Source organism: Staurois parvus, unplaced genomic scaffold (genome assembly GCF_062004578.1).
Source record: "Staurois parvus isolate SC_StPar_1 unplaced genomic scaffold, SC_StPar_1.0 ptg000141l, whole genome shotgun sequence".
NCBI lineage: Eukaryota > Metazoa > Chordata > Amphibia > Anura > Ranidae > Staurois > Staurois parvus.
In genome coordinates, this window is record NW_028317937.1 from 256,175 (window position 1) to 282,844 (window position 26,670).

The 26,670-nt window shown below is 40.9% G+C and overlaps 1 protein-coding gene across 1 annotated transcript; it reads right to left on the bottom strand.

The window, feature by feature from the left end:
* Window positions 1–17,926: 17,926 nt before the first annotated feature.
* Window positions 17,927–26,375, bottom strand: PRSS57 (serine protease 57). The gene is made up of 5 exons (XM_089673559.1): window positions 26,249–26,375; window positions 24,929–25,076; window positions 19,956–20,100; window positions 18,402–18,662; window positions 17,927–18,316 (listed from the first exon to the last, which is right to left on the bottom strand). The coding sequence occupies exons 1-5, from the start codon at window positions 26,325–26,327 to the stop codon at window positions 18,164–18,166; spliced, it is 786 nt and encodes a 261-aa protein (XP_089529685.1). The 5' UTR covers window positions 26,328–26,375; the 3' UTR covers window positions 17,927–18,163.
* Between the last annotated feature and the right edge of the window lie 295 nt (window positions 26,376–26,670).

Below are 26,670 nucleotides of genomic sequence, written 5' to 3' on the forward strand. Positions count from 1 at the left end.
AAAACCATTAAAATAAACCATGACATCACAGTATGGCCCTATATTCAAAAGAATAATTAGCGAGGCAGCAACTACCAGCGGTCGTCTGTCAGGCTATTTCTTAACACCACCCTATGGGTTAGCTAAACTGGAGTATGAAAAATATTGCATGGACTATAGTATATTAGCAAAGAACTATTTGACTGGATTAATATCATGTAGCATAAAATCCAAATGATTGGCTCCTTTGCTGGTTTAAATAATCCTTAATAGGATATGCTGGTATATCTAATCCCACAGTATACGTCCCTGGATATAGTGTGCAAATAGGTGGAAAATAAAGCAAACAGCTGTTGGCACAAATTTGTCTATGCAAGTAAAGTTCTCTGCAGAAAAATAATGGCAAGGATTCATAAGTGTAGAGGTTATAAGCAAGCATGGGCAGTTCAACATAGGCTCCTAGTTTTATAGAGCAATAAAGTCAAAGTGATCAGCTGTATATGTAGATTGAGCGTAATTACCGCCGGGCTGTTCAGCCTAAATACAATTTAGTTCACCCTTTCTGCTTGGGATATTGCATCCTCTATAGGAATGCTGTGCTGTAATGGTTGCTGTCAAGGCTTGTCAAACTCTTTACCATCCATAAGACATAGCATTTGTGTTACACGGCTATGCCGCTGTGCATGTTTCCACTAAGTCATCATGTACTTCATGCATGTTTGCTTCTCCTATTGTGTGTATGGGCTGCCCCAGTGGATCATGGCCATCCGTGGTGTCACTGACATGTGACGACCTTTTTTAGAAGCTAATAACATCTCTCTTTCTGTTTCATAAGCTTTTTTCTTGTCTTCCTTATTTGAGAGTGTGAGTAGCATTGTCGTTTAAACCTCATATAAAGATCATGTGCCTCCCTTCTGAACTCACTGATATCGGAACAATTCCTACGACACCACAGAAATTGTCCAATTGGAATCCCATCAATCAGTGAACGAGGGTGGTGATTTTTTGTTTGCAACAGTGTATTTGCTGCTGTAGGTTTAGGAAAAGTCTTAGTAGACAGTTTGCCATCCTCAAGCTTTATACTGACATCTAGGAATGAAATTTCTTTCCTGTTATATATGAAAGTAAGTTTGATATTCATAAAGTTGTTATTCAGTTCCTCAATAATTATTTTAATCCTCTATATTCCCTTTCCAGACAATGAAAAAATTGTCAATGAACCTCAGCCATACTCCCAGTATCCTAAGTGAAGGCGCGCATATGAGGGGGCCCAAGGGGCCCCCATGGACATACCTCTAGTCTGCTGATAAAAGCCATAATTGTACTGGAAGAAGTTGTTATTGACAGCAAGTTCCAGAAGTTCAATAATAAATTCATTCTGTCCACCCACATTCAAGGGGAATTGATGTATAGAGGGACTCAACATCCACTCCCACCAATAATGAATCCCCATCAATCTCTACTTCCAAGATCTTAGCCAGCACATTTTGGTGTCCCTGACATACGATTTCAAACCTGTTCCCATTTCTTTAAGGAGCAGGTCTATGTACTTGCCTGTTCTTTCAAGAGGTCCATTAATGACTGATACTGTTGAGCGGCCCTGTGGATTTTTTGGGTCCTTGTGAATCTTAGTATTAGTATTTTAGGACCAGAAGGTTATTATTCTTTCAGAATTCCCACTCAATCAGAGACACATACAACTATTAAATAAAGGGATGTCTTTTCATCAGTATGGATGAATGTTAATCTATTTTTGAGGAAAGTTTTCCTCAGATTAGTTCATGATAAAAAAAGAAAATAATCTGATGACCGAGGATGAAACATCCATAGAAGATAAAGAAGCTCTTGAAATATTGATGTCTCTAATGGAGGAGGATAAAATGGATGAAGATGATGCTGAAGAAAAACTGACACAATTGACTAAATGAATATTGATGTTTGGTTAATTGCCTTTTTTGTCACATGATTGGCAATCTCTATGCATTCATACTCAATATTATATACCGTATTTGCCGGCGTATAAGACGACTGAGCGTATAAGACGACCCCCTACTTTTCCTGCTAAAATGATGTGTTTGGGCTATACTCGCCGTATAAGACTACCCCTCTTCCAATGCACACCAGTGGGAGGAATAGTGCCCCATCATTGATGTCAGTGGGAGGAATAGTGCCCCATCATTGGTATCAGTGGGAGGAATAGTGCCCCATCATTGGTATCAGTGGAAGGAATAGTGCCCCATCATTGGTATCAGTGGGAGGAATAGTGCCCCATCATTGATGTCAGTGGGAGGAATAGTGCCCCATCATTGGTATTAGTGGCAGGAATAGTGCCCCATCATTGGCATTAGTGGCAGGAATAGTGCCCTATCGTTAGTATCAGTGGAGGAATAGTGCTCCATCATTGGTGTCAGTGGGAGGAATAGTGCCCCATCATTGGTATCAGTGGCAGGAATAGTGCCCCATCATTGGTATCAGTGGCAGGAATAGTGCCCCATCATTGGTGTCAGTGGGAGGAATAGTGCCCCATCATTGGTGTCAGTGGGAGGAATGGTGTCCCATCATTGGTGTCAGTGAGGGGTGGAATAGTGCCCCATCATTGGTGTCAGTGGGGGGTGGAATAGTGCCCCATCGTTGGTGTCAGTGGGGGGGGGAATAGTGCCCCATCGTTGGTGTCAGTGGGGGGGAGGAATAGTGCCCCATCGTTGGTGTCAGTGGGAGGAATAGTGCCCCATCATTGGTATCAGTGGGAGGAATAGTGCCCCATCATTGGTATCAGTGACACCAATGATGGGGCACTATTCCTCCCACTGAGACTTGCTGACCCTGTTCTCGTATGGTGCTGCTGCAGCCAGCATATGTGGTTGCAGCAGCACCTCTACACAGAACACTTACCTGCTGCTCCGGCACTCAATTTTCGCGGGGCCACTCGGCTCCGCCCCCTCGCCGGTGATTGGCCGCCTGTGTGCCTTTCCTGAGCTACAGTTCTGGCGGCCAATCACCGGTGAGGAGGCGGAGCCGAGCAGCCGCACGAACATCCAGTGGCCGAACTGAAGGAGACGCCGCGCTTCCTGGACCGGATCGTCGTGGGACTGGATCCAGGTAAGAGACATCAGCCCCTGCAAACCCCTGTACTTAATGCCGCAGCCCCCCTAACATGTGTACCGGCGTATAAGACGACCCCCGACTTTTGAGAAGATTTTCAAGGGTCAAAAAGTCGTCTTATACGCCGGCAAATACGGTAATAAATTCAGTTTTTTGTTATACTTATACATGGTTTACCGCATGGTCTTTTCTGTAACCGCTTTTGGTGGACACTTTGTTCATATACTTTTAAGACCTTAGATTGTACACCCCTTGAGGGTAGGGACTGTTGTTATTTTGATTACAATGTCTCTGTTGTGACTGAGGGATTCTAAGGCCTTATTTTCCAAATAGCTAAGGTTGAATGAGGATTTTTGGATTTTCTTAACTTTACGGGCTTCTGTCTTGCACATATTAATCAATTCAGTGTAACTACTTGGTAAAATGACTCTAGGTATGGACCTTTGTTATGAGTGGGATTAAACACTGACTTGGATCTAAAGGAGATATGTTTTATTGGTGGTGAACTAGCTAATCGTTGGGTCCAGAAGACTACTTCTTCATCTTCCTCATAACCATCATCCCACACTTCGATGAGATCGTTGAGGGTATTTTTTAGAGAGTTTTATTATTGATTTTCATATATTACAATATGTATGTCAAGGTTAGAGTTCCCTTTTAGACCGCGAGGTGCTCCTTCAGCTCCAGTCTTCCCCAACAGCCTTTATATGTCTACCCTACCTCCTCAGCCAATCAGGTCTGACAAAGAAGCGGAGGCTTCGAAACGTGTTACCGCCCCCTGTACGGAGTGACTTCTCCTTGGTGTCATCACCTCCAGTACAAAGCCAGCTTTGCATTCCACGCTGGTTCCAGTAGCATCTGGACACTCACCTCTGCTCCTGCCTGGATTGGGACGACTACTCCATCCACCGGATTACCATGGGGACCTTCCCACATGATTTTACATGCTAAATCACATCTGTCTAATAGTGACTTCCCAATTTGCTTATTTTTAATACACAGAACTGTAAATATACTGCACTTAGTCTGGCGCTCCTCTGTATTCTTTTCTTATACAGTTTACAGAGCCTCAGCTTTACTCTGGAGGGTGCTGCCACTGGTGTCCACATAGAATTCATATCATGGACATTTGATGAATTTCTATTACGTTTTCTGTTTTGATTGTAGATCTGTATGATTTTTAACATTATTTGCCCCTTTTGCGCCCATCTACCCCTTTTTTTCTTTTCTATACTATTTAGAATGAATTTATTATTGAACTTCTGGAACTTGCTCTCAATAGCAACTCCTTCCAGTTCAATAATGGCTTTTATCAGTAGACCAGAGGTACGTCCATGGGGGCCCCTTGGGCCCCCTCATATGCATGCCTTCACTTAGGATACTGAGAGGAGCAGAGGGTATATAAATTGTCACTGTATCTTGAACATGTGAAAGTATGGCTGAGGTTCATTGACGATGTTTTCATTGTCTGGAAAGAGAGTACAGAGGATTTAAATCAATTTATCGAGGATCTGAATAACAACTTTAGGAATATCAAACTTACCTTCACATATGGCAGGAAAGAAATTCCTAGATGTTAGTATAAAACTTGAGGATGGCAAACTGTCCACAAAGACTTCACCTAAACCTGCGGCAGCAAATACATTGTTGCAAACAAAAAGTCACCACCCTTGTTCACTGATTGATGGGATTCCAATTGGACAATTTCTGCAGAGTCGTAGGAATTGTTTCGATATCAGTGAGTTCAGAAAGGAGGCATGTGACCTTTATAATAATGAGGCTACTCACACTCTCAAATAAGGAAGGACAGGAAAAAAGCTTATGAAACAGAGAGATGTTATTAACTCCTAAAAAACGACGTCACATGTCAGTGACATCACGAATGGCCATGATCCACTGGAGCAGCCCATACACACAATGGGAGAAGCAAACGTGCATGGAGTAAATAATGATTGAGTGGAAACATGCACAGCGGCATAGACGTGTAACACAAATGTGTAACGGATGATAAAGAGTTTGACGAGCCTTGACGGCAACCATTACAGCACAGCATTCCTATAGAGGATGCAATATCCCAAGCAGAAAGTGTGAGCGAAATTGTATTTAGGCTGAACAGCCCAGTGGTGAGTAATTATGCTCAATCTACATATACAGAGGATCACCTTGATTTTATTGCTCTATAAAACTAGGAGCCTATGCTGAACTGCCCATGCTTGCTTATAACCTCTACACTTATGAATCCTTGTCGTTATTTCTCTGTTGTGAACTTTACCTGCACAGACAAATCTGTGCCAACAGCTGCTTGCTCTATTTTCCACCTATTTGCAAACTATATCCAGTGACGTATACTGTGGGATTAGATATACCTTTATACCTTTATAGACTTTACGTTACATGATATTAATCCAGTGATCGGATCCACACAGTCACAGTTGGATAGTTCTTTGCTAATCTACTATAGTCCATGCAATATTTTTCATACTACAGTATAGCTAGCCCATAGGGTAGTGTTAAGAAATAGCCTGACAGACGACCGGTGGTAGTTGCTGCCTGGCTAATTATTCTTTCGAATATAGGGTCGTACCGCAACGCCATGGTTTATTTTAATGGTTTTATGGGGAACAGACAATGTTGTCTGGGGTGAGGTGATGGATATTGATGTTTGGTTAATTGTATTTTTTGTCACTTGATTGGCAATCTCTATGCATTCATACTCAATATTATATAATAAATTCAGTTTTTGTTATACTTATACATGGTTTACTGCATGGTCCTTTCTGTAACCGCTTTTGGGGACACTTTGTTCAAATACTTTTAATACCTTAGATTGTACACCCCTTGAGGATTAGGGACTGATGTGAATGTACAATATATATGTAAAAGTGCTGCGTAAATTGAAGGCGCTATATACTTATATAGCGCCGTCAATTTACGGAGCGCTTTTACATATATATTGTACATTCACATCAGACCCTAACCCTCAATGAGCGAGAATCTAATGTCCCTAACTTACAATCATACATACACATACCGTAATACTGTAATTAAACTATAGAACAGGGGCACAGACAGCAATAAAAAGCAGACAGGTGTTCTAATCTCTCTCCACCATATCAAAAACTAAAATAATATTTTGCCTCTAGTTATACTTTAAGGATTGCTAAACTGCAATATATTATATTTTTGCTCTTGAGTTTAACTACACTTTTTAAGTGATAATATTGTTTGAAATGCTATAAATAATATTGCAACTTGAATAATTGTGAATGAAAAGAAGATCTGTAATGCAGTATTATTTTATAGAATTTCAATTTAGTTTTAGCCATAGTCTTTTGACTAAAATGCCATTTTAGTTTTAGTCGTACTTTAGAAATCTGAGTTGTTTTAGTTTTAGTCGTATTTAAACATCTGAATTGTTTTAGTTGTATTTTAGTTGACTAAAATATCCAGGAGATTTTAGTTGACTCAAATCTCCTACATTTTAGTTGACTAAAATCTAATGGATTTAGTTCAATCATAATAGATTTAGTTAAATGATAAATCTAATAACATGCTATTTATAATCATAAATCTAATAACATGCTATTTATGGTGTTAGGGTTTGAACATGCTCTACAGACACAGATTTAGCCCAGATATATATTGTCTTTATAAATAAAAACAAATTTCATAAACAAACAAAATATTGCTTTTTTACAAATAGAAATGCAACTTTAAAATTAAAAAACAAACAAAAAAAATCTAAACCAAATTGGCTGTAATGTCATTTCCCATATTACCTGAATATATTACCAACATTAAATATTAATAAAAAAATAAGAAAAGCCTTTTTCTTATTTTTTTTCTTTCAGCAGCTTAGTAGTTGGCCTCCACTTATTCTTATGTGATACTGCAGTGTTAATTTTTACATCTAATCTCGATTTAGTTTTAGTCATAGTCTTTTGACTAAAATGCCATTTTTGTTTTAGTTGTACTGAATTGTTTTAGTTTTAGCCGTACTTTAGTCGACTAAAATAGTTTTAACTTTATTCAACGAAAATATTTTTGTCGACAAAATGAACACTGACCGTTCTTCTGATTAGCAACTAGTTTCCTGGTCTGCGGTTCTAGCCCACCCCTTTTGCTCCTGTGCTTTACTACTAGCCCATCACTACGATGGGCAACCTCATTAACTAACAGTGATGCCCTGTGAGTGGAAGGGAGTGAGCTAGTGCCTAAGAAATTTAAAGTTTGGGGATCTCGGGGGTGGGGGGTCTGTACAGAAGAACAAACCTGGGGTACAAGTTCATTGAAGACATTATGTCCTATCATACACAACATGATAAAAGTCTGGTTCATATTCTGGGTTTACTGTAAGAAGATTGAGCTGGTAGTGCTGTTACATCAAGAACCATACTTACCCATACGTCAAAAAACCTCTAGTTTGGGCTCATTTTCTCTGGGTCATTTTTATAGCACACACAGACTGAAGCAAGCATTGCTAAAGATTTTCATAAATCATACCTGTTGAGTAATTATACATATGTGTGCTTTTAAAATAGCTGATAACAATAGTTTTGGTGAAGAGCTATTCATGTGTCCTATATGTACTGAGTGTCTATAATATGTCCTCTATTGCCATCTAGTGATATTATGGGGCATGCCGGCTATAAATCCTTTCAGAACTCTTCTCTCTGGATCTGAAGTTTCTGTCTTGCTTTGTATACTTTGTGTTTTTTGTTTCATGTATCACATTAATATCAAAAAAGTATATAACTGAGCGCAAAATTGAGAACAAGTATATGTATATGAGTATACAGGCAGCTGCTAGCACTTCAGGGCATAGGTAACGGTCCCAATAGAAATATGTAAATTAATAAAGTGTAGCGCTATAAACGCACAAATAATATGAAAATATATATACGATAATTCTTATAAGATATATAGATGTAAAGTAATAAAGTTCTATTAAGTGCAATTGTGCATATAAGTGAATCAAATGTCCAGAATATATCTAAAATCAAATCAGCAAAAATGAGCAATAATAGTCCTCAGGTTGATTTGCAATACATCCAAGTGAAAAAGTGCAGATGTGCATATATCCATGGAGGGAATCCACCACCTCAGATTGGTGTACACTCACCAGAAATTATATATTAGCAGGCATCTGTTACAATCTGTCACATCTGTGTGCAGGAACAGAGAGGCAGCTTAGGGGTTAATCCTCCAGCATCATCCATGTACAGGTAGGGCGAGTGTCCCTTGTCTTGGGAAAGATAGCTCAACCACAGCAGCAAGAGATGCTAATATAGTGTAGTATTTATTATTCATATATCAGTTTACATGTATTAAAAACGTTCCACGTGGATTAAGGTAAAAATACAGGTACCAAGATGGCCACCGCTCTTCAGGGGTACGCCCATTGCCGACGTCAAGTGCAGGTCTCATTTAAATAGCTCGCAAGGCGCGAACTCCGGAGATGCCGGCGCCATTTTGTTGATGATTTATGGTCATGTGATTTACTGCAGCCATCTTGCCGGAGTCCTATCCGGAGATATTGGTGGCCAATTTATTGTGGATAAAAACTTATACTATTAGAGCGGATCGGATATTGCTCCATAACCCATTTATTTTGTGTTATCAGCTTGAATACAATATTTAACTATGCTATCCATACTCTGATGTTATATGGGTATCTTCCGATACCAATAAGAGGGGGTAAAATATTATTAAATATATGTGGCTAATAAGCATGCGTGGGGCCAAAATATGACAGTCCTTTTCTGTTATGTAATATATATCAGTGATATTAGAGCACACGTAAAAACAAATAATGGTATGTGTGATATGTAATCACATATGTTAAAAGTTCAAAGCCATTGGAATGATGAAACCTCAAAAAAAAAAAAAATAAATATAAAAATAAAAAACAAAAAACAAGGATACCTCGCTGTAATACCAGCGAACAAACCCTGCTATTCATAAAAAAGCGCCTTGCGAACTAAAAAATGACAAATAAAAATGAACAATAATAAGTGGAACAACATTCCATTAAAATTATTAATAATTGACAAAATATGGATAAAATATGATGTTATACATTCAAATATTAATATCTCATTCATGTATAATGGCAATCGAGTAATTATGATAATGGTCAAAAATATTGAGTATTATTTGAAACAGATAATTAATGATTAGAATTATAGGCCCAAATTCATTAACTGATATTATAGAATAGAATATACTAAAATAATTATTATAGAATACGACTGCTAAAAAATCATTGTTTGCTTAAAAAATTATCTTATCCAAAAGTAGGCAGTACAGTATTTAATAAAACACTTATAATAATCCATTAAAAATGAATGTAATATCTAAAATGGTATGAGGTATATAAAAATGAAAGTATAACTTCAAAGGTGTGCATAGAATATCTGGTCCTATCATTTCCCATATGTTAGGTCAGTAGTAGTAACCTCAACTTTTTTCAACAAAACAAGTAATGTCTATGTCTACGTTGTGGCCCTGGGGGGTTAAGGATTTCATTTTGTATATCCACTTTGTCTCAGGTTGAGCAATTGCCCTTCTTTTATTACAACCCCTCAAATGTGGGTTAAGTATATCTATGCCCACAAATTTGATGTCATGTGGATTTTGTGGTGGAAGTCCCTACAATGTTTTGACAGAATGTTCTCTATATCCTTTTTTAATGTTATAGACATGTTCCCGCATTCTGTATCTCATACGCCTTGTAGTTTTTCTTTCATATTGCTTATGGCATGAGCATGCTAGTAGGTATACTACGTGTTTGCTAAAGCAGGAGATGAATGCATCTATTTGGTAGGTTTTATTGGTTACATGTGAGGTTAAGGAAGTAATCTAAGGGAGTCTTCTACCACTTAATAAACATATGGGACATCAGTTACAGGGATGAAAGCCTTTAAGTTCTCCAAAAAAGGATATTTTCTTAGGAGGATCAATGACATTTGGAGCTATTTTATCTCTTACTGAAGGTGCTCTTCTATATACCACCTCCGGTTTTTGGGGAAGAAGGTTCTTAAGTACCAGGTCATTCTTAAGAATGTTCCAATGTCTATTAAATATGTTCTTAAATTGGAAGTGATGTGAAGAATAGTTAGTTACGAATGGACAAACCATCTGGGATTGGGATCTTTTATTATCATTAGTTAATAAAAAGGCTCTATCCACATTGGCTACTAGTTGGATAGTATCATTAAGGGAGTCTCTAGAATACCCTTTTTCCAAAAATCTTCTTTAAGAATCTCGGCCTGTGAGTGAAAATCAGGCTATGACAATTGCGACTTTGTGTTTTTTGTTTCACGTATCACATTAATAGCCAATATTATTATTATTATTATACAGTATTTATATAGCGCCAAAAGGTTTGCTCAGCGCTGTACATTATAGTGGGGGACAGTACATGAGACAATACAGTAACAATACAATACACGAGGGGTTCGAGGGCCCTGCTCTTTCGATCTTACAATCTAGGAGGGAGGGAATAGTGGTACAGGAGGAAGTGGCTGTGGGGGATGGAGTGGTAGGAGGAGTGGAGAAGATCAGCTGTTAGGTGAGGGTGGGGTAGGCTTCCCTGAAGAGGGTGCGCCTGAAGGTGAGGAGGGTAGGTGACAGTCTCATGGAGTGGGGTAGAGAGTGTCAGAGGATGGGGGAAGTCCTGGAGAAGTCCTGCAGTCGGCGTGGGAGGAGGAGACCAGGAAACTAGAAAGTAGGAGGTCTTGTGAGGAGTGAAGAATACGGGTTGGGTGGTATTTGGATATCAGGTCGGTGAGGTAGTTTGGGGCAGCGTTATGAATGGCTTTGTACGTCAGTGTTAGTAGTTTGAATTTAATGCGTTGGGCAATTGGAAGCCAGTGGAGGGAATGACAGAGGGGGGTGGCAGAAGTGGAGCGGTTGGTAAGGTGGATGAGTCTGGCCGCTGAGTTCAGGATAGACTGAAGTGGGGATAGACTGTGTTGGGGTAGGCTGGTGAGAAGGGAGTTGCAGTAGTCCAGACGTGAGATAATAAGGGAGTGAACGAGTTGTTTAGTAGTGTCTGAGGTTAGGAATGTACGTATCTTGGAGATGTTGCGGAGGTGGAGCCTGCATTAATTTGCCAGTGATTGGACATGGGGTTGGAAGGATAGGTTCTATATTCTAATATAGGTTCAATATTCTAATATATTATAAAAGTATACCAGTATTCTAAAAGTATTTTTAACACATTGTAGAATACAGTAAGAATACAGTAAATTGTTCTTTTTGGTTCAAGTATATAGTAAAAATTGTGATTACTACTCCACTGCTTGTTGCCTTAAGGGAATATGTAGTCTATGAAATTCTCTTATAATGCCTGCCATTGTAAGAGTGTCATCGACAGAGCAATTTATAGATCCCTGGTGACTAACCTGCAGCCTTCTGGCTCCTATTGTGCCACCCTCAGGACCTCTTTATATAATACCCCAGGTTTTTCTTACCTAGGTGCTTGCTCAAGCCATTTTTTTTAGACTGGATTCCAAACTAAATGATTTGGCTGAATTCTTTCCTGCTATCTTACTATTTTATGTGCTTTGCTTGTTTTAGGTTTTTATAAAAGATCTTGCTGAGAGAAATATCACGTGTGATACAAGTAGTGATTAAAAGATAAATTCACCTTTTAGACAAATATAATAAATGCACATTTTTTTGCAGGTAAAAAAAAATGTGCATTTATTATTTTGTCTGCATGAGCCTGGAAAGCATTGCACCAGTGATCAGGAAATTACTCATGCCATGCAGGTCTCCTGCAGCCCTGTCAGAATACCCGCTTCCTGTACAGGGATGCATAAGCAAGCAGATATATTGACAGGAAGCTTCATTGAACTACGACTGAGCTCCACAGCACTGTGGTAGTTCATTGAAAACTACAAGCCAACTGCCTCTAAGACTGTTGGGACTGGCAGTTCATTCAGTCACGGAAGTCCATGAATGAATGATGCGGCCATGTGGACGGAGCCCCGCATGACCACGCTGTTTTTAAATCTGACAGATAGTACGGGGAGACTTCTCCCCATATTATCTGTCGGGGGGCAGCAGGCGCAGCGGCAGCATTGACAACATGTTACATGTTCCACCCTAAAAACAGGTAGAACATGTAATATGTTCCCAAAGGGTCCTTTACCTTTACCCTAGGTCAGTGATGGCGAACCCGTGGCACGCGTGCCACAGCCAGCACGCCGAGCCTTATCTGTGGGCACGCCAGGAGAATACCGTATTTTTCGCTCCATAAGACGCACTTTTTTTCCCCAAAAAAAGGGGGGAAAATGTCAGTGCGTCTTATGGAGCGAATATAGAGCGGCCGGTCCGGTATTTCCACCGCCGCCGTGTCAGAATACCGGGCCGGCCGCTCAGCTCTGCAGTAGGACCGTACCTGTCCCTCTATCCAGCGGCGCGCTGTCTTCCTGGCTTCTGTAGTGTGCGTGACAGCTGGGTCCCAAGTGCGCATGCGCAAGAAGCAGTGCTCTTTGTGAATGGTAAGGCGGTACCTGGGACACATGACAGATCCCAGAAGCCGCCGGACCAATCACAAAGCGCAGCGCTTCTCGCGCATGCGCACTGGGCAACCGGCTGTCCGACGAGCGCCCACACTACAGAAGCCGGGAAGACAGCGCGCGGCTGGATAAAGGAACAGGTAAGATAAAAAAAAAAACTCTGCGGAAGTAAGAGCGGGTACCTGTCAAATTCAGGTACCCGCTCCCCCTCCCTCCCCAAAGGTCAGCAGTCATCTGTACTGTCCGCAGTCTCTGGTTATCCCTGTACTGTCTGCAGTCTCTGGTCATCCCTGTGCTGTCCGCAGTCTCTGGTCATCCCTGTGCTTTCCGCAGTCTCTGGTCATCTCCTGTACTGTCCGCAGTCTCTGGTCATCCCTGTACTGTCCGCAGTCTCTGGTCATCCCTGTACTGTGTCCGCAGTCTCTGGTCATCCCTGTACTGTCCGCAGTCTCTGGTCATCCCTGTACTGTCTGCAGTCTCTGGTCATCCCTGTGCTGTCCGCAGTCTCTGGTCATCCCTGTGCTTTCCGCAGTCTCTGGTCATCTCCTGTACTGTCCGCAGTCTCTGGTCATCCCTGTACTGTCCGCAGTCTCTGGTCATCCCTGTACTGTGTCCGCAGTCTCTGGTCATCCCTGTACTGTCCGCAGTCTCTGGTCATCCCTGTACTGTGTCCGCAGTCTCTGGTCATCCCTGTACTGTGTCTGCAGTCTCTGGTCATCCCTGTACTGTGTCTGCAGTCTCTGGTCATCCCTGTACTGTGTCCGCAGTCTCTGGTCATCCCTGTACTGTCCGCAGTCTCTGGTCATCCCTGTACTGTTAATTAGTTTGCACTACTGTACGAGTTGTTTTTTCTAAACCAAAAGCTCGATATTCAGGTTTCATTGCAGTGTTGGCACTTTGAAAGAAATAAGTTGGTTTTGGGTTGCAGTTTGGGCACTCGGGCTCAAAAAGGTTCGCCATCACTGCCCTAGGTTCATGCTTACAGTCCATTTAACATGATTTCCTATGGGACATGTTCACATCTCCACGTTTTCACCCGATGCATTTTTTGGAAAGGGTCAGGGACTTTTTTTAACTCAAAAAGTTGCGTTTTTGGTTCTATAGACTTCAATAGAAATGCTGCAGAAAAGCATGTAGTTTGTTTTTGCTGAGGTTTTACTGCATTTGTGATGCTTTTTAAATCTGTCTAGCAACAATAAAAATTTTTTTAAAAAACCCCGCAAAACACAAAAAATTTGTCAAAAAACGCAGAAACGGGTCGAACACAACTTGCATAGGTGTGAACGTAGCCTTAACGTGGGTATGGAGCAAAAATGCTAAATTTGTAAAGGAACTGTAGTAGCATTGATTTCTAGCACTCTCATGATGTGTCTCCAGTCTATGGCTGTCTCCTAAAACATGTCCCCAGTCTTCAACAACTCATATTTAGTCCTGCATTAATCTTTGGCAAACTCCTATAGAAATTCTGCAGTCTTTGACATTCTCCTGTTGCATGTCACCAGTCTCTTAACAACTTTCAGTAGCATTGCATTCACTGAATATTATGCAGGGACGGACTGACCATTTGGAAACTCAGGCACTGCCCGAGGGCCCGGGGTCAGTAGGGGGCCCCATGAGATGCCCCTGGTACCTTTTTCATAGGCTTTTTTGAGTTTGGGCAAGGACACAGGGGCCCCATGATCCCCTATTGCCCAGCAAGGACACAGGGGCCCCATGAGTTGTCAGTCTGCCCCTGATATTATGTATAGCCTTTTGGCAATCTCAGAGATTGCAGTTGAAGACCCTTACTGTATGTCAGGTAGGTTAACCACCACGGCCATAGACAGTCAAAAAAAAAAAAATGACAGCATCTCAAGATAACTGTTGCCCAGTGTGTTTGTTATTGAGTTGCAGAGTTTTGCACCAGATATGACGTTGTAGTGTGAGAGGCAGGCATAATATGTGGCAAATCCTCTGAAAATATGTAATATGCCTTGTTAGATTTCTAATCTGTTACAGATGCAGCACTACAATAGCTTAGAGCTATCATAGTGGGAGAGACACTTTATATACTGTTCATACAAGCGTCATGTTTTTAGAGGACCAAATACTTGGTGCTTTCATACCTCTGCCTTCTCTGTTATAATAAAACCAACTTGGATATTTCTGATAAAAAAAAAAAACAATAAATACACCAAGAACCTGTATATGCGTAAACAGGAATAAGTACATTCCTTTTTTTTTTTTTACATTTTTTGATCCCTTTTCCTGCCCTTACAATGCTGATTACGGAAACACCAAAACATGCATTGTTGTGCTTGGCAGCACAGGTGTGTGCTAGCATTTGTACTTGTGCATTGGGATGCCATTCAAAATGAATGACACAGCATTATATTATTATTATTATACAGGATTTATATAGCGCCAACAGTTTGCACAGCACTTTACAAAATGAAGGTAGACATTACAGTTACAATACAGTTTGGTATGAGGAAACAGAGGGCCCTGCTCATTAGAGTTACAATCTAGGCATCACAATTGCAGTTTTCCTGCTTATTAGATATGAGCTCAGGTGTTCTCCAATCTGTAGACAAAATCTGAACTTGCGCTCTTTTTTTCTTACTCCAGCTGTGGGATGGGTCATTATCATCTTTCAGCTCACGTAAACAAAGAGGCAGGCTGCAGTGTGAAAATGGCTCAGCCTGAAGCTCACTGGAGTAAAAAAAGAGCATAGGTTCAGCCAGTGGTGTATTTAGGTTTTGTGCTGCCGTAGACAACACAAAAATCAGCACGCCCCCCCCCACCTCACAGAGAGAGCCTCACATTGTCCAACAACACCCCTGCCCCCAGCCCGAGAGAGCCTTCCACTACCACTGCCCCCCATACACCAGTCCCCATCCCTCGTGGTGAGAGAGAGAAAGACACTAACCTTCACAGCTCTGGACATCCCCAGGAATGAGAGTTGGGCTGTTCATACACCATCATGAATCCCGCAGCCTCTCTCGGAACCCACCAGGTCCCAATTCTGCGTGTGTCCCTCCATCCGTCCAGTGCTGCCCTCCCTGAAAAATGCCGCCCTAGGCAAATGCCTTGTTTGCCTTGTGGTAAATACACCCCTGGGTTCAGTTAGAGAGAAGTTCAGACAATGCATGAGCTCATCTTTATCGCTCATTACTGCCACAAATAGGTATAAGGTGTGCGCTATGAGGACACAGGGGTTTACTAAAGCTGGTTCACTCAGAATCTCGTGCACTTCTACATGGAAACCAATCAGCTTCCAGGATTTTTTTGCTACCATGCACAGGTGCATGAGATTTTGCGTGAACCAGTTGTAGTAAATCTACCCCACAGTGTTCAAGCACTGATCCAAGCTCATAGCATTGTTTACTTTTTTTTGTTAGAATGTTATTGAAATGCCATTTCATCAAAGTGGTTCTAAAGCCTTAAGGTGTTTCACCTTAATGCATTCTATGATGAAAAACCTTCTGTGCTGCAGGATACCCCCCCAAGCTCCTCCTTTATACTTACCTGAGCCTGAACCAGTCTAGCGCAGGAGCAGCGGCTATCACCACTGTCTCCCCTCTCTGGGAAGATTGACGACAGCGGGAGCCATTTGCTCCCGCTGCTGTTAAAGCTGTGCCTAGCCAGCGGGGGGAGGGGGTGGCTTGGGAGCGAGCTGACGTGTGCCCCCATGGAAAGTGGTTTTCCATGGGGGTACCTGCCGAACAGCAGGAGCCTGGAGCGTCTGCAGGGAACCACAGAAGAGGATGATCCAGGCTTCTCTGTGCAATACCATTACACAGAGCAGGTAAGTATACTATGTTTGTCATTTTAGTAAAAAAAAAATAACATAAAGGTTTAATGTTGCTTTAAGTTCTATTTACCACCGCAGCACTGTGATGTGTTGGTTCGCATTGCAACCTGCTGCTTTAAAGAAGAACACAGCAACACAGTAGTGTCAACTGACACTATAGGAAGCAAATAGCCTTCTTTTTCCATTGGGAGTGCCCAGGGCAAGGCTGCTCAGCGCCCAGGTCCTAAAGTCTTAAGGAAGGCAGTGTTGGGAGATTTATTGTATGTAACCTTCCACTGGCTTCCTCATTGACTAAGCCATGGGTGTCAAACTGGTGGCCCTCCAGCTGTTGCCAAACTACAACTCCCATGAGGCATTTCAAGATTGACAGTTACAAGCATAACTCTCAAAGAGAGAGGCATGATGGGACTTGTAGTTTTGCAAGAGCTGGAGGGCCGCCAGTTTGACATCCCTGGTCACTAAGCGATTATTAAAAATCAATGTGACAGCCCAGCTGCCATTTTCAGATACTGTTCATTGCTGGAGGCTTAACCTCCCTGGAGGTATTCCCGAGTGTAGCTTGGGGTAAAGTTTCAGTACCACAAGCGGTAACCCCGAGCTACACTCAGGAATACCTTGCAGCGTTGTTCCTGGATCCCTTCTGCACTTACCTTGTCCTTCGCTCCTGCAATGTCCTCCCTGCAGCATCCTCGGTAATGTCCTCTGGCCGATGCCGGCATCTGTCTTCCGAGTTCCGTTCCCTGCGACGTCAGAACGTACGGGGACGGAACTGGCGGGAAATTTAAAACTGTCAAAAAGTGACATTTACTCAATACACTAATATCTCATAGTAAAACATTACTGTATCAAACCATTTCACATACATGTTGTCCCAAGTGCTTTGCCCTGTGCCCTGCCTGCATTTTTACTGTTCTTTCTGCCTGGAAACTGAGAAAAGTACATGGCGTCCAAAAAGCGTCCCTTTATGTAAAAAGCGGTTTTAGACCAGCTAGAGAACAGCGATAGTAAATTAGAACTACTTGCAGAATTGAGTGATAATGATTCGTGGGGAAATTCGTCATCAGACATTGAAATCGATTTTGCGACTTTGCTCAGTGATGTGCGAACTTGGCGTTATATTTCAAATTTCAGTGTTTTTGGTTTGATTATATTATTGAATTAAATTTATTATTATTAAATTGTTATTTTTTATGCTTATTTATTAAATTTTAATTTATGATTTCGTGTTTCAAATTTTAACATACCCGGAATGTTTTCTAGACTCTTGTTCGGACAGATTTCAGTGAGTTATTCCTAAGAATTACAGGCCTACAATAAAAAAAATACATATTTCCATGCAAAAAAATGTACCGCTTTGAGCACAAAATTACTGACATAATCAGACTGCTAGGGAGGCTAAATATTTCTATCTGCACAGGTTCCATAGCCAAGGCTCTTTGATCACTAACAAAGGGAAAAAAAATGTTGATAGTAATACAACCCAGTTTATGTGCATTGCATATTCAAAAAACAAACAACAGAGTTAATTTTTTTTCTTCTAAAATAGCTTTTTTATTTAATATAATCAGCACATTTACTGATATCAGAACAGCAGTTGCCTAATTTTTCTTTATGCAAGCAACTAAAGGCAACATACCAGTGAATTAATGCTGTCTACAAAAAACTGCCCTGCAGCTGCCTAAAGGAAGCTGCTATAAATTAAGGCAACTGATATTCATATTATAGATCTGTTTAAATCAAAAAATGAATGTGTTTTTTCTCAGGATCTTCTTATTACTGATCTAATCCAAGACAGAAAGGATGAAACACGAGTGTAAACATCAGGAGTGATTGGATTGCCGCAGCGGAATCCGGAGAAAGAAACCACTCCTTCAATGTGGTTCTCACAAACAAGGGGTCCTCCAGAGTCGCCCTATAAACAGGAACCATACACAGGCATGAATTAGTTACTTGTTAGGATTGTTCTATGTGTTAGCAAAGATCAGCTTCTTACTTACAGAGCAGAAACCTTTGATGCGCAGCCCAGGGCTTGCGGTACAGATCATGGTGTCAGAGATGCTCTGTTTCCAAGACACATTACAAGATGCACGAGTGATCACATTTACATCTGTTTCCATCAGAGCTGTGGGTAAAGTCCCAAAATCTGACACATATCCCCAGCCAGCAACAGAGCAAGCAGTCCCGGGAAATACATCTGTGTCAGCGCGAGGAAGGTTAATGGTTTTTACACTGGGAGTAATACTGGCTGATGTGTTCAGCTGAAAAGAAAAAATGGCAAATTTAGAAATAAATATGAGGAAAAAATCTATAAAAGTAGTTTCTTAAATAATTATCCAAGACTATTCAATGTCAAATGTTTCACATGCTGCTCCAGGCAAGATCAGGTTTCACAATCCACAATCTTTTCTCAGGTGTTGGCTTGGCTTGTCTCCACCAAAGTAACTGGTTGTATCAGTAACAGGCATGGCACACACACCGAGATGTAAAATAATATTCCTCCTTTAATCAAATACCCAGTAGGAACACGTTCTTTTCTGACATGTTTTGCACTAGGCACAGCACATTCTACAATAAACTTTCTGTGAGAAAGTGCTGTGCCTAGCATGAAATATGTCAGAATAGAACTTGTTCTTGCGGGGTATTCTAATAAAGGAGGAATATTATTTTGATTCTCAGTGTGCGGCATTCCTGTTGCTGGTACATTTAATTGTTAATTTCATGTGAAAAGCACAAATCAACTAAATTGTATTTTTTTTAAATCAAATATCCCAATTACCCTTTCTCCATATGAAGAAAAAGGTCCAAAAGCAGTTCTCACCACTTTCATGCTCCACCATTGCACTTCAAATCCTCCCTAGATCAAGGAACCTGTTCACCATCCAGGTTAAATGAATTAACTTAATTTTGGGTTTAGGATGTCAAGGACATGCCCCTGGGGGTACATCATTAAGCAAGGCTTACAGGAAATAGTTGCAGACAACAGTGCTCACATTATGACATGGCACTGTCCTCTGCATTGAAGATAATCCACTGCAATGGAACGGGACCCCAAGATGCCATGTCAGTAGAGCTCAAAGAGCACAAAAATAAGTACATATGCACCAAACAGAATCTCATACAGATAGCTGTGTGAAATAACCTCAGAACAGCTTCTGTTTCAGTTTCCAGGCTGCAAGGCCAATAAGGACACACTGAGGTGTTACATAATTACAAGTAACATGCATATAGGACACAGCAAGAAGCAGAGAGAGACTGAATCCTCATAAGGAACGCTATGACCTGCACAGCTCTTCCAACCAGAAAGATGAATTATCTTTGCATATTTTCCAAGATATTTCTTAGATTTGTTGACAAAATGAACAACTTCTTGATTGGTCCAAGTTTGCATAGATATAGCTAAAATCTTTTTTCTAGATGAAGTGCCATTTAATGCTCCTGTGACAGGACATCAAACAGAAGCAAAATTATTCCTTATATTATTGGTCAAGTGGCAATAATAAAATTGACCATCAAATGTTGAATGGCTGCATGGGTGAAAGAAGTGAGCTTACCTTCAGCAGGTGAAGGTCATTCTGAAAGGTGTTTGGGTTATATCCTGGGTGCTGGAATGATTCTTGGATAGGTGATACCTGAACAAAGTTATCTGGTTGATTCAGGTTATGAGCTCCAAGAACAACCCGTACCATGTCCACAGGTCTGTAATAGAAAATTTGTTTTACTTCTCTGTTTTGTTATTGGTGCAGTAACATGATATGAATGGTAAATTCAGGACTGTAATTTTTCCGAGCTTCAAATATTAAAATATGTTTTTTTTTGTAAAGTTCATCTAAAGCCAGATTTTTCTTTACAATTAATTTTATTATAGACAGCAAAACAACAAAGAAACAGTCAGAGATAAGCTCGTTGACACCAAAAAAGTAAGGTGTACAATTCTGTTGATGAAGGACATGGCAAATGCACTGACATATTGACACAGACAGAAGCGAAGTGTAAAAACACAATCTTTAAAGGGATGGACTGAAACCTTATAAATTGTGTTTACAGCAAATAGTAACCAAGGAGCTGGTGAGGAAAGACCAAGGATAGTCACCAAAGTCGCATACAGATGATAGGAAAAGCTGAGCATGAAGTCTCACTGGACACACATAGGAACTCTACACCAAGGACTTCCGAGAAAGTCCGACCGGTGTATAAGACATTACAGACACTATTAAAGCCAGATTTTTCGATAGAGTAGGTAATAGATACCCTGGCTCCGTTGTTTGCTGTCTGTTTGTGCCCCATTGGTGAGATTTTTCCTGGATCTCTCTAAAGTGAGACAGTTGTCATTGGAACATATGTTCCCATTGGAAGATGTTCTTGTTCCAGTGACAACTGTTAAAATTTGGATTCTGATTTTTCCCGCTGAAGTAGTTGCCAGGACAAATAGAGAGTGCAAGTTTCCTCAGTCGGTACAAGGTCATCCATAAAAACCTCAAAGATTCTAACCTTTTATCACTCTAGCCAAAATGATAAAAAAATGACTTTTATATGCTTTAAGATGAAACGCTAACCTAGATTTTTTAAGGTCTGAGGGAAAATAATGCAAAACTTGATCTTCAGCAGATCAGCTATCACCCTTAGTCCTATGGTGATGGTCATGGGTCAGCTAATCCTTCTGGCTCTCCATTCAGAAATTATTTCCTCATTTATTCCCATGGAGAATCCAGTTGAGGGCTTGGTACACCAGAATTGTGGATGCATTCTTTTTTTAAGATTTATAAAGTCAAGTTCTAGCTTTGAAGTGTGGACAGGATGGTGGTATTAGATCTGGAAAATGTGTAAAGGTCTGGTAAATAAGAATAGTACTGCTCTGAAAAAAGGCCATGAAATGGACAGCTGGTGATCATTAAGGCTATCCTAACTTTGCTAACTTGTATGGGACTATTTCTTTATATTAACCACTTGCCTACAGGGCACTTATACCCCCTTCCTGCCCAGGCCAATTTTCAGTTTTCAGCGCTGTCACAATTTGAATGACAATTGCGCGGTCATGCAACTCTGTACCCATATGACCTTTTTATCATTTTTTTGAGACAGCTTTCTTTTGATAGTATTTAATCTCTTCTGGGTTTTTTATTTTTTGCTAAACAAACCAAAAACCACTGAAAAATTTGAAAAAAAAAATGTTTTCTTAGTTTTTGTTATACATTTTGTAAATAAGTGATTTTGCTCCTTCACTGATGTGCACTAATGAGGCTGCAGTGATGGGCACTGATAAGCTGCACTGATGGGCACTGATAGGTGGCATTGCTGATGCGCACTTATAGGTGGCACTGACTGGCACTTTTAGGCAGCACTGACTGGCAGCACTGATAGGCGGCACTAACTGGCACTGATAGGCGGCACTGATTGGCAGCACTGATAGGTGGCACTGAGTGGCATTGATAGGTGGCACTGACTGGCACTGATAGGTGGCAATGAAATGCAGCTCAGATGGGCACTGATATGTGAATTGATGTGCACTGGTAGGCATTGATGTGTGGCACTGATGGGCACTGGCAGGTGCCATTGATGAGCACTGACAGGTGGCACTGCTGGGGCTACACTGATCATCAGGGCACACTGATCATCCGTGCCCTGATGATCAATGTACATGCCGATTACCGGCTCTCCTCTCCTCCTGAGCTGTCAGCGTGACAGCTCTTGAGGTGAGAAATGCCGATAACCAGCATTTCCTTATTTACATGCGATCAGCTGTGATTGGACACAGCTGATCACATGACCGAGCTGCCATCTTTGGCTCTTTCCGTTGATCGGTGATCCTCTGTGTCCTGACGCTGTGTGCCCCCGGAGCCGCGCATGTGCGGTTAGAGTGGGAGCACGTCATATGATGTCCTCCCAGAACGAGAGAACCACCTTGCACCCGTCATTTCCTTATATGGCGGGCGGGAGGCGGTTAAAGTATGTGTAAACCCATAAAACTAGAGTAGAGCAGTATTAAACCTAAAAAAGGAAAATTGTATTAGATTACAACTTACCAATCTTCAAAGTGTTACTAAACCCAGGACTCTGCATTCACTATATCTGGTCTCCCACAGTACACACAACATGGAAATGCAATTATTTTAGTAAATATAAACTGCTAAATACCTTTTCTCATCAGCAGTTAGAGCAGTCTTGTGACTTCAGCAGAGCACTGGTTAAAGCTTGTAGGAGGAGTTTTCATTTTGCTTTAGGAAGATGCAGAACCCCTGACCTCTGTCTGGACAGTGCTGATTGGCCCTGTGCTGATCACATGCACTCTCCCAAGAAAAAAAAAACCTCTCTAGAAATACACACCAAACTGAGCATGTGCAGAGTGACTCCACATGATATGTCTTATCTGGAGATAAGAGTAGGGACACTGGAAGAAGGCGGGATCAGAGAAGTCAGGATCAAACAGTGTTTTTACACAATGCAGAGGATTAACCCCTTAGGTTCCACAGTGAGTATACCAAGCATGCTTTACTGCATATACAGACTGATTTTACTGTTGTAGGTGTAGTAACACTTTAAATGTGGTACCTGCATTTGTTTTTTATTTTGGGCTTTGTTTCCTTTATTTTAACCTGGTGATAATGCCAGTAACACACTTCTTGTCTTAGGGTGTCTCCACTGTGGATGAAGGAGTAATGAAGGTACCCTTGGACAGCAGCATTGTAAAACTGGGGAATGAGTAGTGTTAGATACACTAGTAGATTTAGATGGACTTGACTAACATATTAAAGCTGAACTCCATCTTTTGTTCCACTTTACAACCAAGTTGGCCCAATCGTCCCTTACTAACATTTGATGCTGCTGCATGTGCTGTATAAGCGGAGGCTGCATATAGTATACAGCCAGGGGCGGACTGACAACTCATGGGGCCCCCGGGCAATAGGGGATCAGGGGGCCCCTGTGTCCTTGGCCAAACTCAAAAAAACCTATAAAAAAGGTACCAGGGGCATCTCATGGGGCCCCCTACTGACCCCGGGCCCTCGGGCAGTGCCCAAGTTTCCAAATGGTCAGTCCGCCCCTGTATACAGCACTGTGTTCAGGTGTGAGCCGAGACCTTCCTGTCTCAGTACCGGAACACAATAGAGTCTGCCGGAGCAGCACTCAGCCATTCAGAGAAAGCAATGTATTCTATCAATGAATACAAAGCTTTCTCTGATTGGCTGAGATAAAGAGGTGGGCTAAAGATGTCACAACCTCCAACACAACCAGCTTGGCCCGAACAAACTATGTAAAGTGGAACAAAAGAAGGAATTCAGCTTTATAGCTGAACTCCATCTAACAACTTTTAAGTGTTTGTCTCCTCACTGCCTGTCAACTGTCTCTGAAGCGACATCAAAGGTCTCCGACGCTCATCTACCTAAATCTTCCCTTAATAATCTGGTTAGAAATTCCACCATTGCTAGGTCAATTCCAGCAGGTTCCCAGGTATAATGTACCCAGGAAGGGGCTGCTAAGATTAGCATCACAGCAACAAAGGATGAAAAAAAGCTGAAAACTAGTGTTTTATTAAAGATATTGTTATGGTACAGGTTAACTAAATGTCAATCTGTTAGGATTTGCATCTATGAAATAGAACCCCATTCTCTTATCATTTTTATGTTTTAAACAAATAGTGGCTGTTCATTCATCAATGGCTCATTTCAAAGGGTGGCTAAGTATAAACCCACCAACTTTGTGCATGGAGTTTGTATGTTCTGAGTTTTGTGGGCTTTTTCTGTAGCCAAATGAGTGTAGAGACATTACAGTAGATTGTAAACTTATTTAGGGGCTAGAAACTAATGTGAGTTAAAGGGTAACTTCACCTTTTAGACCATGCTACATTGTAAACCCAAATTTTGGGTGTAAAACATAACATGGTGCCAAGCAGACCCCCCAAAATGCGTGTGAGGGTTCTTCTCTCAAATATCAGCTGTCATTCCTTCACAGAGATCTATGAATGAATAAACTACCATACTAAACCACAGCAGATGGATTTGTAGTTCTCAAAGGGACACAAGTGTGGTTACTACCACACTCTTAGTCACTGACACTTCCTCCAGCTCTCTAACTGAAAGTCTGTCAGTTAAGACCTGAACTGGGAGGAAGTCTGCAGGATCCTGGCATTGCACCCACTTTCCACTGTTGCAATGCTTTGCATGTTCCTATGCAAAAAAATAATAAACTTTTTGCTGCAAATATATATTTTTTCAAAAGGTGGACTTTCAATCTGTGTATCTCACTGGGGTTGATTTACTAAAAGGAGCAAAGGCTGTTTACTTAACATAGTAAATGTTTACTAGGTTTTGGTGAATATGGTGAAGCTCTGTTTGCTTTGAATACTCAATCACAGGTAAGTGAAAAATAAATTCTTTTGATTGGATGATTGAAGTGTACACAGCATCACTTTATTCTATAAACTCAGAGAAGAATCATTTCATTAGTGAATAGTCTCTATTCCTTTAATAGATAACCCTCAGTCAAACACATAATAGGTCAGCACTATAAAAAAAAAAATCAGGTTACTCACGTGTCTTCCATGCAGTGTGCTGCAGTTAGAACCCATTTGGAAGTGATGAGGGCTCCTCCACAGAAGCTCTGGCCCTTCATCTGTAGAGACACCATGTATGGTCTCGAATGCGCTTTGGCCTCTCGGCCCCCCACAATTCTATATGCTTCTGTTTTAACACAATAACAATGCAGTAAAATACAAATTAAAAAGTATAACATGCAATGTTGAAATCCTTTTATCGCTCAGTTTCGTTTCTGATTTAATAGTGGACAGATGAAATAATTAATCAGAACAGAAGGAAGTATCATTTATTATCTGATTGATATATTTTTTTCAATTTTATAGTTATTGTAAATGCTTTTTTTTTTTCTTTTTAATAAACAGGTTTATACTTACCTGCAATTCCATTGCACAGAGCATCCCCAAATCTCCTCTTCTTGGCCCCCCACTGGCGCTCTTGGCACTTCCCCTCCGCCAAGTACCCTCATAGAAAGCTGCTTTCTATGGGGGGCGCTCGTGCGGGCTTGCTTCTGAGCCTTGCTGTCTGCTTCTATTGACACCGACAGCAGGACTCGGCATGTGCCCCCCCCTTCACCGCTCCTTTGTTACTTTCTGAGTTCTATTGTGTCTCGTACTTTGCGCTTTGAGATAGCGTAACAAAAGCGTGGGACAATAGAACTCTATAGGAAAGCGCAGCTCACCCATTCCAAAATCGGAAAGCGGATACACTGCGCTTCACATGTGGTGCAGGAAATCCACACTGCATCAGTGTGAAAGGGCCCTCAAGTAAGTAATTGATTGTCACAGTATTGCTTTTAAAATCATTGTAGCACACATCTGATATAGAAATTGTATATTGTTTCACTCACAAATTCATAAATGTATATTGTTTCACTCATAAAATCTGATGGATATTTTGCTGCTGGAGACTTTAAGATTTTAAAAGAATAGATCACGAATCCACATCCTTATAATGGGCAACTTTTTAGTTTAAGTTCAATTTGTTCACCTGCAATATGGTATGTGGTTCAGAAATGAGAAATTAAACGTATTTATCCTCAAATCTGTAGGAGTTGCAAACAGTAATCAAACATTTCTTAGAGGTATAAGACATACAAAGGCTGGAGACGACTGATCTATATGATCAGATTGTTCTTTATATTCAGTGAAGCAGAGGAAGCAATTTAAGAGAAAATAAATTAAATACAGAGATCAGACATTTAGAACAGGATCATGTCACTTAATGTGCTTAAACTATGAGACACAGCTAACCATCCAATGCATAATATCTTAAATTCTGTTAAAAGTAGTTTATATAAGAAATACAGTATGTGTTACCTGAAAGGGGCAGAAGGCATAATGTTGCAGCCAGCAGCACCAAATGTTTCATTGTTTGATAGTAAAATGCCAGACTCATCAGAAGCAGGAATAATGGTCAGCTTTTAAAGGAAACTGGACAATGTTCGTTAGGGAATTTCACCAGACCCTGGTGATGTAAGGATGGTGGCTTTTTGTGTATGCATGGACATGTAAGGAGAGGAAGTATATTGTAACTGTAACCGCTGAGTTATACAGAAATTTGTCAAGATTTTTGTTCATTTGAAGTCTTGGGTAATTCATTATTCCTCCTTCCATGTACCTGTGCCACTTTCTTTCTCAAATAAACCTACCAATATTTTCTACAAAATTGACTTTTTACGATCAAAACCATATATGGGTGTGTGGTAGTTTAGCCTGTATAGAGCAATCCAAAGAAGGGA

Bases quoted from the DNA above. Each gene is read 5' to 3' on its own strand.
- PRSS57 (XM_089673559.1), bottom strand. From the start codon at position 26,327: ATGAGTCTGGCATTTTACTATCAAACAATGAAACATTTGGTGCTGCTG. The intron at 20,101-24,928 runs GTGAGTAACCTG...TTTCTATTACAG, and splicing joins GCACACTGCATGGAAGACAC to ACCTGTGGACATGGTACGGG. The intron at 18,663-19,955 runs GTAAGCTCACTT...TTTTCTTTTCAG, and splicing joins ATGACCTTCACCTGCTGAAG to CTGAACACATCAGCCAGTAT.